General features: G+C 39.9%; 1 protein-coding gene and 1 non-coding gene across 2 annotated transcripts in view; one reads left to right on the top strand and one right to left on the bottom strand.

The window, feature by feature from the left end:
- Nucleotides 1-4,285: 4,285 nt before the first annotated feature.
- TRNAQ-UUG lies at nt 4,286-4,357 on the bottom strand. Its single transcript has one exon. It is a non-coding gene; the product is annotated as a tRNA-Gln (tRNA).
- A 512-nt stretch (nt 4,358-4,869) lies between these two features.
- The window catches only part of LOC101847826, a 68,506-nt gene continuing 58,716 nt past the window's right edge, over nt 4,870-14,659 (top strand). The window contains exons 1-2 of the mRNA XM_005101880.3: nt 4,870-5,395; nt 9,407-10,667. Coding sequence (XP_005101937.1) covers nt 10,058-10,667 — 610 coding nt within the window. The 5' untranslated portion in view covers nt 4,870-5,395; nt 9,407-10,057. The remainder of the gene's footprint in view (nt 5,396-9,406; nt 10,668-14,659) is intronic.

Below are 14,659 nucleotides of genomic sequence, written 5' to 3'. Positions count from 1 at the left end.
AGGGGGGGGGGTTTCAAGGGAAAATATCCATGATATTTGGCGAAGAATGTGATCGCTGTATTCATTCCCCTGCAATTGCCACCCATCATGTGTGAAAAAAGAAAGGATTTTCTTCCTTGAACACACTGGGTTTTTAAAAAATGTTAACTATGGTTTAAAATATACACTGTACCTTCGAAATCGGAATGTGGTTGTCCTTCTTTTTTTTTTCTTTTGAACAAGTGTTTTACGACGCTCGCGACTGCATTAAGTCATATTGCTGGACGCATTAACCATTTTCAGTTGGTAAGAAATTTTGAATTTTGCACGGGTGGCGGCCGAAGCCTACTCTTATCGATTTTGGACCACCAAGTGATCGTTAACGTGCACAATTTGCACACGTGACCTCGGAGATTGTTCGCCCTCATCCGAGAAGGCTAAGTGTAGATCTTACCAACCACAAGATCAGGGGGTGTGGCTGAAAGACAACAGTAAGAAGGAGCCAAGTAGTAGCAGTAGAAAGGCTGCAGAAAGAGTCAGGAGCCCAGAGGAGAGGGCAAAAGCGGTGAGGAGGTGGGAACAGACAGAAGAGACGAAAGCAGACGATAGACCATTGTTAGAGAGCAGAAACGGAAGTGAAAGGGTACAACGTTAGAGAAGACAATTTTCCACCCCTATCCGATATCGAACCCGGTGAGAGGCGAACACCCAAACCTCTAGACCACGAGAGCCCCCAATGTGGTTGTCTGAAGGCATGGAGCCCTACGACGCAGGTAAAAAGGTCACATGCATAGATCTACATATGTGAGGTGTGCCGACAAAATGAGTTACTTCTCGGATTTGAGCATTATGGAAATTGATACATCAACTTGATAGGTGAAGTTTGTACAATTTGTGAGCATGGAATAGTAAAAGACACAGTGAACTTGAACAAAATGACATCAATTGTACATCTATAAATCTGACCCCAGTGTCGATTTTCAGCCGATATCTCCATTCTTGGATCGTGAGAAGTAACTCATTTTGTCCGCACATTTCACATATGATTTTTTTTAAGTTGCGCTGTAGGATGAAGAACAACAGTCAACTACTCATGAGATCTATCAGAGGACCGTAAAGAAGAAGAAGATTTCCCTATAGGCCTACACCCGTATACAAAATATACATGTTTACTTATAATATAACCGCTTAATATGTATTCAGTCGAACATGCCATAAGGCAGACCTACGTAAGAAGGAAAACTGTCATAACGGAATCTCCCAGCCCCCCCCCCCCCCCCCTCACTGAAAAATTCCTTTATAATTACCTCTACAAAACGGACGGAAACTGTCTTGTCCGCTTAGCTCTGATTTGAAACAAAACAATCAAGTTGATTCCATCAGCTCTCTAAAATTTACACCGTACTGCTAAGTGGGGAATGGGAGTTAGTTGGGGTGCAATTTGATACGTATTTCCCCATCCATGTGAGCCTTTGCGATGATGTGAGTGTGAGACGTGAGCAGATGGTCAGGGTGGTGTATGAAATCTCACCAGTGCCTGCGAAAGTGCTCCGGTGGCGCTCCAGCGCGGAATCTTTTGTGGGTAGCCAGAGGCCAGATATGTGTGAAATTAGTTGGACCAATGCCTCCGCCCTGATCGTACAGCCAGCCGAAATAAGAGTTGCTCGAATCGTTGTTACATACACGGAGGGGAGGGGGACATTGGTTGACTGTGCTTATTACACCAATGGGTGGGGCTATCCCGAGGAGCTTAGAACTACATGTAATACTATTATTTTTAATCTCCTTGGGCTATCCCAACATTGTGAAATTAAAACATCAACATTTATTATATTATGCGACCATGCATCAAAATAATAGTTCAAAATCATGATACATGTATTTGTTCGGAGGGAAAGGAGATATTCATTCGTTTCTGCTTTTGATAGATTAAACAGTGGTCCAATGAAATGCGAGCACTGGTGGCAATGGATAATTAAGAATCCTATGCATGCCATTATCAGGGAGGACAGCAATTAATAGGTGTGACGTTTTGACTACTGCTTGACAACCCGACAGGCGACCCTTGATCCCACAGGCTGGGAATCTGACCGCCCCCCCCCCCTTTCCATTTACCCCTAAATTCCCCCAAAGTCGGAAAAAGTATTCTACGGTAGTTTTTCGTTGAGGTTTTTTTTCTGAATTCCTTGCGATTTCGTCTTAGACAAGGTTCGACTACATATTGAAATTATTGAATAATATTGAGCGTGTGTGTTACGTTCCACACCTCGACGCTCAGATGAATAGCATGAGAGCGTATGGCTCCTCACCCACCAGTGTTTTAGCTGCTGAATTGTCTTAAAACTCATTAGCAATGAAAAGTTATAATCCCCGAACAAGGCTAAAACGCAAGAGCGGAAAAAACAAACAATCCCCCCCCCCCCCAAATAAAATAAATAAAAACCCAGAAAAACAACCCAGAACGATTGGATGTCAGCTACAAATTCAACATAAGAAAGGAAAAGCTGAATGAAAGGGTTCTGTTGGAAGGATGTCAGATATTGGCCTGCCTGCCTGCCTGCCACAAACTTGCAAATACCTTATTTTTATCATCACCCTGAAAATGTCAATATCGTGAAAATAAAACAGCAATATTTAGTATATATGCAACCTCTGTATCAAAATAATAGATCTAGTTCAAAGTCATGATATTTGTACATTATTTGTATTCTGTCTTAATTCATGACGTGTCATACCCAAACCTGCAACGTGTCGGATGCGACACAGATTTTACCATTAGACACATTTTAACAGAATGTCTAGACTTTGGAGAGATCGGAAGGAAATATTATAAATGCAAGAAATTGCAGGATATTTTTTCCGTCGTTGTTCCCAGCAGAATTAAAAATTTTATAAAGGCCATTGGCCTTTATGCCGAGTTGTAGAGTGAATTTGATATTATTTAAAAATTTTATTGTTACTTAAAAGTTGTTTTAGATCACAAATGTATTTACACCGAATTTGAATATTTTAACTTTTTAGCATTTTAAAGTAAATTAGTTAGCCAGTCGTGAGGTGAACTTTCGCAGAGGTGAACAACTTGTGTTTCGCGCGCTCATATGACCTTAGCAGTTGCGAGCGCCGTAAAACCTTATACTATACATACATACAAACCTGCAACTCAGAGGGAAAATGTTGATTGATGCAAAGTTAACCTACGTTTAATTTTTTATACCTTTGTTGCCGCAATTGAGATGTGCCAACAGGATTCGAATTAAAATGGCCTCGCCGCAATAGATACACTGTCAGTAAAATTGACCAATTAAGTATTGTATATGTACTGTCGCAATTAAAAGTCCTTCCAATTCACTACCTGAAATTGCCGCAAATGAAATTTTCCCTTATACATGTAATTATACGCGTATAGGCTTGGGCATTAAAATTAATACATTCATTAACAATGTTGGTCCCAAAAGAGGACCGCTAATGTTTTAGTGGTTGTAGTTCACATTTTCGTTATGTTTTTCAAGCTAGAGCTGTGACTGACCACATGAAAAAAATACTGCAATTATAGTTTGTCGGGTAGGGGTGACGGGAGATTGTATGTGTGTGGGGGGGGGGGGGGTGCGCGCGCGCGGTGTGTGTGTGTGTGTGTGTGTGTGTGTGTGTGTGTGTGTGTGTGTGTGTGTGTGTGTGTGTGTGTGTGTGTGTTTGTGTACGTGAGTGAGTGAGTGTGTTTGTGTTGCAAAGGACCAAGATGGCGGTTTTCCCCAACAGTGGGCGTGACAAACTTTACGTTTACAACATTTAACCATCATATGGTAAATGTCGAAGCAGCGAAGTTCCAAAAAGTTAAATTCCAACAGCTATATTGACCACTGCGTAAGACTGACGAGCAGTCTATTTTGATCTGAATAAAAGTGATAAGAGTGAAAAAAAATGTAGACGTAGGCCTATCCATGGGACACAGAACTGAGGTAGTGGTTGGTTGGCGAGTGCTCAGGTGTGGTTTGCTTCTTCTTACCTATCAAATATATCTCCCCTCCTTCTTTTTTTGTGTCTGCTACTCTCTTGTAACACCTCTAATCTTCGGCACTTGTATGACCTTATTGTGTTGCAAGTGCCGTAAAACACTTGAAAATAAAGAACTTAGGTATGTTAGTGCATGACATTATACTTTTATGTATAGATCTACATGTACTTGATTCCTTTAATTTGTCAAACTTTTCTATTCTGCACTGACATTGTGGTCGAATTTAACTTTGTGCCAACATTGAGATCAATTTGCCCCTTATCATTCATAACAGAAAGAGAAAAAAAAAATCTGAGGTCCCACCGAGATTTGAACTCGGATCGCTGGATTCAAAGTCCAGAGTGCTAACCATTACACCATGGGACCATTGAAATCCGGGAGGCTCCCAACATATATAAAGATTGAGCCAACCACTGATACTCTTTGTACCTTAATTCATGATATTAGTGTAATTTCCTTTGAGCAAATATGATCCTCAATTTTCACGATAAATTCCCGTGTCGACTGGCTGTTCTTGATTACCCCGCTATTACAAATATTCTCCTCAAAATGCAACAAAGAGCCCATAACTTTGTTGGAAATAATTATGTCAATCTGTTCCGTAATCGGGCTGCTTGCCGGGTTGCCCGTTTTATGGGCTACCTTCTTACAATAAAACTAAGCATATCAAAGCGTATTTATGCGCCAAGTGTACTATTGGACACAGGAAGACTCTAATAAAAAATTATTTTTCTTGAGTTCATCTCCCATGTTCATGTGATATTACATTATTATAGGCCTAGGATACGTTTTGGCAAGAAACTTCAGAGGATCCGAACTTTTGGTTTGGCCGCCGGCCGCCGGAAAAGGAAATGCCAGATGTCACACAGGTTCATCAAAATAAAAAGTGGGATGTGTTGGTCTAGTTTATTCGCAGAGACTGCATTCGTTTCAGGCTAATTTTATTCTTTTTTACACTTTTTTTTCATATTATACACTAGACTCTAGTGCAACTAACGAGATGATGTAAATTCTGGTGTCAGCCGTGGATGTTTTTAACTTTTTGTAGTGTTGTGTCGACCAAGTACGGTAAATAAATCAAGGATTCGTTATTATAAATCGGCTTTTACGCTTGGCTTGTTTGTCGAGTGTCAGTCACAGTGAGTCAGTGAGAACACCGAAATGAATGGTGGAAATCATGGCGACTGCTACTGCTAGGCCTAGATCAAGGAGGTGTACTGCTACGGCTAATAATTGTCCGTTAACAGAGACAGGGAAAAGTATACAAAAGTGCCTTTCCTCTAACTGCTGGTGGAAAAAAGTTTAACTTTAGACCCAGTGACAGTGAGCCAGTCATGTTCTTCATGTGTCTTATAAGATTGATAAAGCGGACCAGATTTTGTAAGACGCTGAAAATCTGCACCGGTAAGTCACTCCGTGTCTCAAGTCACTCTCAAATAAAATTAGGTACTAGATTCTAGATTTAGATCTAGAATCTAGATCTAGAATCTAGATCTAATCTAGATCTAGATTCTAGATTAGATCTATAATCTAGATCTAGAATTTAGACTAGATCTATATTTATCATTATTAAATTTGATTTGACTGGTTGGCTAGCCGTACTTAAGTACGGCTAGACAGCTGGGCTAGCCATTCTTATTCTTAATATTAATATGATGGCTAGATCTAGATCTAGATCTAGATCTAGAATCTAGTCTAGATTAGATCTAGACTGACCATAAAAATAATAGACCTACTGAATTGTAAATATAAATTTTTTGTTTGCAGTACCTAAAGTTAAAGTATTTGTATTTGAGACGAAACCAGGTGCCTTAATGACAGTGCATGTATTTTAAACCTCCTGGCCCTGTTTTCTAATGTTAATAGGGCCTAAGATAAGTACGGCTAGACTGCCAGTCTAGCTGTACTTAAGTACGGCTAGACTTCTTGGCTAGCCGTACTTAAGTACGGGTAGACAGCCAGGCTAGCCGTACTTAAGGACGGCTAGACTGTCAGGCTAGCCGTACTTAATATTGATGGCTGAATTGTAAATGAAATTTTTAGTTTGCAATACCTAAAGTATTTGTATTTCAGACAAAACCAAAAGGTGCCTTACTGACTTGCATGTATTTGAACCTGAATAATTACTACATCTAGATCTAGATCTAGATCTAGATCTAGATTTAATGAGACCTGTGTACTTAACAGGTTTGAGTCGATAAGGCCAAACCTTGATCTAAGTACGGCTAGACTGGCAGTCTAGCGGCTAGACTCTCAGGCTAGCCGTACTTAAGTACGGCTAGCCACTTCGTAAATTATAGATTCTATAGATCTAGATCTAGAATCTAATGTCTAATGGCTATAGACTATGTTAGATTCTAGTTAGATCTCTAGATCGAGATCTAGACTAGGCCTGTATTGTAGAGAGAGACTTTCCATTTTCTTTTTATCATGTTTTTGGTAGGCTTATCTGATAAGAATCGACACTTAATTTTCCTTTCCGCTTTTTATTATTATTTTTAAACAAGAAAAAGTCTAAAAGAAAACCAACCCAAGCCCAAGTCATTCTCATTCTGTGTAAGAAAACTTGTCGTTTTTTTAATAGAATCTCGGCTGCTATTTATGCCAGTTTTTTAATGACGTATTTTGGGCCTATAAAAGCGAAATAAATGTTATTTAAATTGGTCGCAAATTGTTAGTTTTCAATTTCACGTTATTTCAGGGATCAGCCTTCCCCCCCTCGACCAGCAAGTACGTAATAGTTTTGTTGTAGGGGGGTCTGAAATTATGGGCTGTAACATCTAAACGAACCATTTGCGACGTTTTTTAATGCCAAAATCATGTTCAAAGCTCTTTTAAAAAAACTATAAAGAGCTACAAATTAACATGTTTTATGAGACGAGAGTGATTCCATAAAGCAAGTGGCTATTCTCCGGCGTCACGCTGCCAGTCTATTTATGAATTGCAATGTATTTGTCGACGCAGATTTTGAGATACAATCAGATCTGTAGGCCTCATAAGCATACCTTTCATTATTTTATCTATGATAATTGTCTAACGTAGCTTATTCATTTATTTGGGTCATCAATTTGCTTATTTTAAATAATGATTCTCTGTTTCTTTAAACGAACAAAATTGATTTTGTGTCTAAAATCCCTGTCTAGTCATATAGTATAGCTTGCTGTTTTTAACTTATCTCTTTATTGTTGTTATAATTTTCGATAAATTAAACGATATTTCGCGACTTCAGTGCATTCTTGTCGTATCTCCTTTTTTTGTAAACAGTGAAAATGTAACTTCTTCAAGATGCTCACTCTTTGTTATGAATTCGCGTCACTTGTGGTGAACACGTTTCTTCTAGCACCTAACATAATTCTAAATTGGAGGAATTGGGGCAGTTTGTGTCTGAAAAACTATCGTCTGTATCAATGGAAGAGGCACGAAGTGGTGAAGTTATGGGAATTTTTTCCCCGAGACAAACAGATGAGAGAGGCATGCAAATCTGCGCCGGTGCGCCGACAAATTATTAGTTATAGACCGGCGGCGTGACGCCGGAGAATAGCTTCCGATCTATTGACAGCCGCGAAGCCGGAGAATAGCCATTTGCTTCCATAAAATTACCAACTTGTCTTGTCTCAAGTGAGTGCAAGTGCAGCAGTGCAAGATCATCAAGATGTCTGATTTAGTGTGTGAAGTCAAATTCTGTCTCTCTGAATTATAATCTTGCACTTTTATTCCTCTATCTGTTGGCTTTCTTCTTTATCTCTAAGTTTGCCTAAAGCTGCCTTTCCAATGTTTTCTTTTCTTACTCATCCATGTTCTCTATCACCCACTTTTCAAGTTTTATGCAGGGTCATCATAATCTTTACACTTAGGGTTGTTGTTGATCACGGTGTGAAAACGGTTTTGTCCGATGAAGTTGGTAGCCTACAGTTTATTTTGATATTATGTTGGCAGCTTAGAACTGATTCACTACTTTTTTGGGTTTTTTTACTTTTGTGCTGTTTCAAAGCAATAATTAGGCTACTCTACACTGTCAAGCCACACCCGGTATTGCTCTCCGTGTTGGTTATATTATGCTTTACCTTCTCTAAAAAAAACCCATTCAAATTTGAGAGAAAGTAGAGAGAAAGTGACATGGTAGTATAAAACTGATGCATTGCTGAGAATCATATTTTCATTTTTCCAAAATGAAAGCTCAGGGAGGGAGGTGGTAGGGGCTGTGTGTATGAAATGAAAGTTACGCTCTTTCTACAAATATAATGTCAGTTTGAAGTGGAGTCAAATCAGTCTTCATGGAAACCTGTCATTATAACAGAATCTTCTCACTCCCCCCACGATAACTTCCTCTATAATTATTAACACCTTCGGGAAACAGGGTCAGTTCGTTGGTGCTTCATTGAGCTCAGTTTTGGATTGCCAGGGACACAGAGTAGTGCTAGATGTAGCGGTCAATTTCCTATAATTAGACCCCGTTTGTAAATATTAAGTTACTAACTATCATACTATGATATGTCTGAAAGAAAAAGATTTCTTTGTAACCAAAAATATTGCTGAATGTGAATCTGTGATTAGTTTGACGAAATGGTGGTCCATGCGCTCATGTGACTGTATTGTAATAAGAATGAGTACGAAATCTGTTTGTTCTTTTTCCTTTCTTTTTCCAAGTTCCGGAACATTCGAAAGGTGGAAATACTTTTACTTTTCTTTCTTTCTTTCTTCATGTTTTTTGTTTGTTTGTGTGTGTGTGTGTGTGTGTGTGTGTGTGTGTGTGTGTGTGTGTGTGTGTGTGTGTGTGTGTGTGTGTTAATTTCCATCGTACAGTTTTTCCTATATTAATAATATTAAAAGATAATTGAAATGCTGATCATATTTTCCCCTTGGACTTCGAGGAAAACTCTTGTTATTGACACTATGAATTGAGATGGCCGAGTGTTATCTATAATATATATATATATATATTGTATGGAGGTTGAAGTCTTTAGATTGGATGTTGTGTCTCGAAGATATGATGTTTGAATCTGGTAAACATTGTTAAATGAAGAAATTGTAATTGATTGTTTACTTGTTCAATGTTCTTTCTTTCATTGCTTTGGCAACACTTGTGTAAAATCGCTGCATGCCTTTTTTCATGGCATATTCAGTGATTGTTGCAATTTTTATTATTTTTAAAAATACTTTTTTATTTAAAAATTACTAAGTTTGTCATCTTTGCCGACTAGATCTAATTGTACTTTGAATGAAAAGTGTTTTGTGTGAGGATACACATACGCCCGCTATATCATCCGTTATATTATGTTCACTGTGTTTTCATAGTTTTTATGATGATTCATTATAATCATGTCTCCGATTTCTTTTTATATCTGATCTGGATGCTCTGTCTCTCTCCTCGTTCATCACTAGCCTGAGCCTCTTCTCCCTTTCCCTCTCTCGCAGCCTCGTCGTACGTCTTCATCGTCGGCGGACCTTCCTCTTCATCGTCGCTGTGCTAGTCATCACGTCGACGCCCCAGTCATCATCGCACAGTGCTCCACTCAGCACGCTTCTCGCGCACAGAACACACGACACACACACACGAGACTGAACCCCGCGCGAGGGCACACAGTATCACGCCTATGCTGCTCACTCCTCGTTTGGAGCTGTAGATGGACTCACCCTCTTCATCTTTACACCTCACGCGCAACGTTTGCTGGATCAATAAGTGAGACCGGCCCACGGGAAGGGGTGGGAAGCTCAGATCGGACGACCCGTGAGCGAGCGGCTGCGATATTCGGGATTTTGTTTTCTCCCCCCTTTTTCTTTTTGGACGGTGTGTAGCGGGGATATTTTTTTCGCCCCTTCAGTCGCCGCCACAGGCGCTTGCGCAAGCAGGCGTGAGGTAGAGATAGACAGAGAAAGAAGAGAGAGACAGAGGGAGAGAGAGAGAGAGAGAGAAAAGAGATATTCCGTGTTCGAGGTACGGTGGACATAACAACACTGGACAACATCGGACTGGACCGGAGCGGGCTGGGGCGGGCGGGGATGTCCCTGCTTCCTCCCCTCTACCTCCGTGGATGAGTGCGCAGGAGGGGAGAGAGAGACAAGAGCATGGAGGCTGGATACGCTACAACTGCACCAACCATTGACCCTCTAGCATCTCCTCCTCCTCCTCCTCTTCCTCATCCTCGCCCTTCCTTATCAACGACACCGCCTACGCCGTCATCGTTATTGTTATCATCACCGTCGTCAGTGCTTCCAAGGGCTGCGTTCACCACGTCGTCCCCTACCTCGCTGTCCTCCTCTGCTGCTTCCAACAACGTACCAACAAACACTCCCTCCTCCTCCTTCCCCTCCTCCTTCCCCTCCTCCTCTACCCTCACTCCTTCCCCAACAGCGATAATGCCACCCTCGTCGTCGACATGCTCCGTCCCAACGGCGGACACATTATCATCATCATCACCATTATCCTCCTCCTCCCCCTCCTCGTCCTTACCATGCCCACCCCAGTGGCAGGTCAGTATCCGGACGCCACGGGTGTCCGACACTTTGACGTCATCTCACCCCGAGAGCCGCGCGCTCTTACCCTGTGTCTCCTGGGACGTCATACTGTCCATCTACCGGGAGCTGGTCACTCTCATCAACAGGCTGCCCTTCAAGCAGAAGCTGGTCGTTTGCCTGGTGTTCCGCGGGAGTAAGGTCCGGCTCGACCTGGGGGAAGGTGAGTTATCTGGACATCTGCACCCTGTGACCCCGGCTGTGTTTAGGAGTGGCCACACACTGAGAGAATAGCGTGCGTCCTTTGTTTGTCTTTAGTCCTGATTCAAGCTCTTTACCCTTAGTTTTACCCTTAGCATAGAGTTCTTTCTTTTCTCCCCTCCCCTCCCCACCCTTTCGACTATACCTAGTCAAAGGAGTTAAGATATCTATCTATAGATGAAGAAGAAATATGTTGCTTGATCTTGGGTAGTAATATGTTTCCACCTTGAGAAACAAATCCATAAGGACTTACACATGGTCTGAACACATACTATTGTTTGTAAAGAGAAAGATTTTATCTAATGGAAAGACCCTCGTAGATAGAAGTATTCCCTTCCAACGCAACGGAGTATTCTGCTCTCTAGAAATATTTGATACATTTTCATTTTGTTAACTGTTCAAAGGTGGACGCTATTCTGTCTATATGACCATGAATGTTTTGCGCTTTTACTATGACTTAGCATGGTAGTGTGTACAAATATATTCAATGTTGTTTCTCATTGGAAGTTTTGCTTGAGATGGCTTTTTTTTGCCATGCGCATGACTATCCCCTCGTCTTGTTATCTGCTATGTTTTTCTTTCTCCTCATCTCCGCCTTTTATCTGTTGTATTATTTTTTGGTCAATTTTTAAAAAGTATGCTACCTTTAGTTGTCTTTCATTGTTTTTTTAAAGTATTTATATATATAAAACTCTCAGAGCAAGTTGATGACACTGATATTTTCCTCTTACGCTTTTACTGTACTGTGATGGCTGCTTCAGCATGCTTCGGCTCAAATTTATTCAATTTACAACAATAGCAGGTCATGAACTTTTCTGCAGATTTTATTATAATAAAAATAATGTGATTGTCATTAGCGGTCGAAGGGTGAGGGAGAGGCAAAGGTCACGAGACGTTTGCTCCCTTAGTTTTTGTTCTCGTTTAATAGCTATTCTTGCACAATATGTTGTATTGCTGGCTTTTAAAGTGTGCCTTTTCCCAAGTTGTAGCCTGCTTTTGCTCTCATGTATAGAGACCTTCTATCTCTTGTGTGAATAGAGGAAAGATTAAAAGGAGAATACTGTTTACAAATTGCAAATCAATGTCATGTAATTTCTCCCTTGTCCAAAGTTTCAAAGACTGAACAGTTCTAAAACAACTTTACAGGAGTAGTATTCGAAACTTGTCAAACATTTGGTCTACTCATCATTCAAGAGGGAGGGGGGAGAGATATGTCTAGTAAAAGGCATAAAGAATTCTTTCCCGAAAATGTCCTTGAGAATTTCAGTTTTTCACTTCTCAAATTAATTAGATTTTTTCAATTCAAACTGACCGATGTGCACATTTATTACAGTGTAAGCATAATAAATTGTTTACCGTTCTTTGTTTAAGTTCAGACTTTCATTTAATTGAGGCAAACCCATTTAAAATGTGTGTAGGCTAGCCACACTCCATATCACTTTCAATGTGATGATAATGGTACGATGTAAATGTGTACAGCATGGTACATCCATTTACGATTAGCTTTCTTAAATCAGTCTCAGTTATCCTAGCATTTACTTTAAGAAACAGGTACAACTATGGCTGTTCTATGACCGTTTACTATAGAACCATATACAACTATGATGAATGTTGTCATACATTATCATAGGAAGGAAACGGTTATGACTATACATGTCCTACTGCTTGCCATGGGAAGCAAATGCTGTCTATGGATGTTCTACTAGGTTACCGTATTTACCATAGGAAATGTATTCAATAAGTATGTTGTAACCCTATTCCTCACCTTCGCCTTAACCCAAAATGTCATTACCACCACAGTGAAAGATACAATTACAATTGATGTTCTCCTATTATTGATAATTGGAAACACACAGACTGTTTTCCTTACATTTAACGTAGGAAACAGATACAACTAGTGGGATCCTGTCCCATGATTAAGAACATTTCATGAACTTCTTATGTTTCGCCATCATAGTGAAAGCTACCGTTAAATGATCCTGCGTTTTTTTGGCTGCTTCAGCTTTTTTAAATATATATATAAACCTGGTTGTAATTTGTTCCATTTGGTTCCTAAAGTTTTCCTCAAATTGTATTAAGCAATATAATATGCAGTATCTTTTTAAATGTACTTTGTGTATCCTGCTGCTGAATGGCTTTTTTCACAGGCCTCTGTGGTGTAGCAGTTAGTGCTTCGCTATTGCTTACAGGAGATCCTAGTTCAATTCCCGAGTGAGGATATTTAAAAAAATTTGAATTCAGTCTTTTTGATGGGATGTTGTGTCCCTCTCAGGTTGGCCCTGATAGGCAGAGTGGGAAGCCTGCCTCCTTAATATTAATCTAGATTTTGTCAATGGGGGTGTAAAAACTCCTACATTAAATGAAATAAAAATTTGGCTTTGTAACATAGACTATTTGCCATCTCTAGTTGCTAGAATAGATGTGAGGTCTGAGATGCTTGCTGTTTCTGAGTGTAAGTTGATGGTTAATAATAATTGCTTTGTGTTTTGTTTTCTTTGAGTGGAATGTTTATTGAGACTTTCCTTCATGTTTTTGTTGTTGTAACCCGAGTGTGCTTTTAATTCCCTCTATAGCCTGAATGAAATGATAATCAGCATTTTATTATATATATATGTTTTATCAAATTCTTTTTCTTTCGTTCTTCTTTCCACTTTCTTCTTTCTTTTTTTTTTTTTTCTTCTTTTCTCTCCCTTTAATCATCTTTTTTTATGTTTTCCAAACCATTTATTGCTTCAGACAAATGTTGATCTTTGTTGAAGTGAACTTGTATTTGATGTGCCCAACCCAGTTTGCTCAATGTCGATTGCTATTGCTTACACACACACATTTTTTGTAGTTTTAGGCTCTGTGTGGATGTATTTGGATGTGGATGTATTAGCTGTTGCATGTATTATATATATTGTATATAGAGCTATAGCTTACATATATATGATATTTTTGCTGGGAATGTTTCTCACTCCATGGTCAATGCTTCTCTTCCATTTCCTCCTTGTGTCATTGTTGTGGAGGAAGGTTGTAATATGGATCATGTTACTCATCCTTTTTGTCTGATGTCACCATTTGACTCTTGTCATAGTACGTACGCACCATTCTATATTTACATGATTCTTTTAGTTGTTCGTGGTGAAGTGTGGTAGTGGAACATAATTTACAAGAGTTATATTTTTTGTCGTTTAAAAAAACACAAAAACAATAGTCGGTCTTCCCGAAGTTTGATTTGTTGCTTGTCCGAAATGTCTGTGGGTTCTCCTACATTTTACCGCGCAGAGTTTTTGTTGTGGTGGTTTTTGGGTGCTCTGGTGTGGTTTGCTCCTTCTTTCCTATCAAACGTCTATTGTCTTTATATCTCCCCTCGTAATCTTTATCTCCCCTCCTTCTTTTTTGTGTTTGTTACTCCCTTGTAACACCTCTAATCTTCGGCACTTATATAGCGTATTGTGTTGCTAGTGCCGTAAAACTCTCACGAAAAAAGAAGAGTTTTTGTGTGTTGAGAACTAGGGTAATTAATTTAGCGTGTTGATTCTTAGGTTATTATACTACATTTTGGCCCCTCTTCATGATGTAGTTCTCTTCCTCTGTCGTTTCTGTCCGTCTTCCCACCTCCCCCCCCTTCCTCCGCAAAAAAAGCTCTGACCGCTACCCTGTGGATGTGCTTATCTGAAGTGTCTCTAGATCTTTAACACTTTAATTAAACCGCCCGACCGAGTTCGTGCACACCCAAGACTTGGTGCTCAGTGCACACTCATGGCGTAACATGTTCATCATCATCAAGGGCCTCAGAATTATCTGATCTATTTATAACCTCCCTGATGTGCGCAAAAACTAGTCTTTGGTGTGCGTGACGTTTCATAAGTGTTTGTCAGTGATGCGCTGCCTAGGCTAGGCCTATATTATGTAGGATTATATAATTTGAGTTTGTCTGTGTTGCAAGAACGAAGTGTGCTCTGCCTCCCC

Source organism: Aplysia californica, unplaced genomic scaffold (genome assembly GCF_000002075.1).
Source record: "Aplysia californica isolate F4 #8 unplaced genomic scaffold, AplCal3.0 scaffold00302, whole genome shotgun sequence".
In the NCBI taxonomy this organism is placed as follows: Eukaryota; Metazoa; Mollusca; class Gastropoda; order Aplysiida; family Aplysiidae; genus Aplysia; species Aplysia californica.
This window is presented reverse-complemented; position numbering and strand designations above follow the sequence as displayed.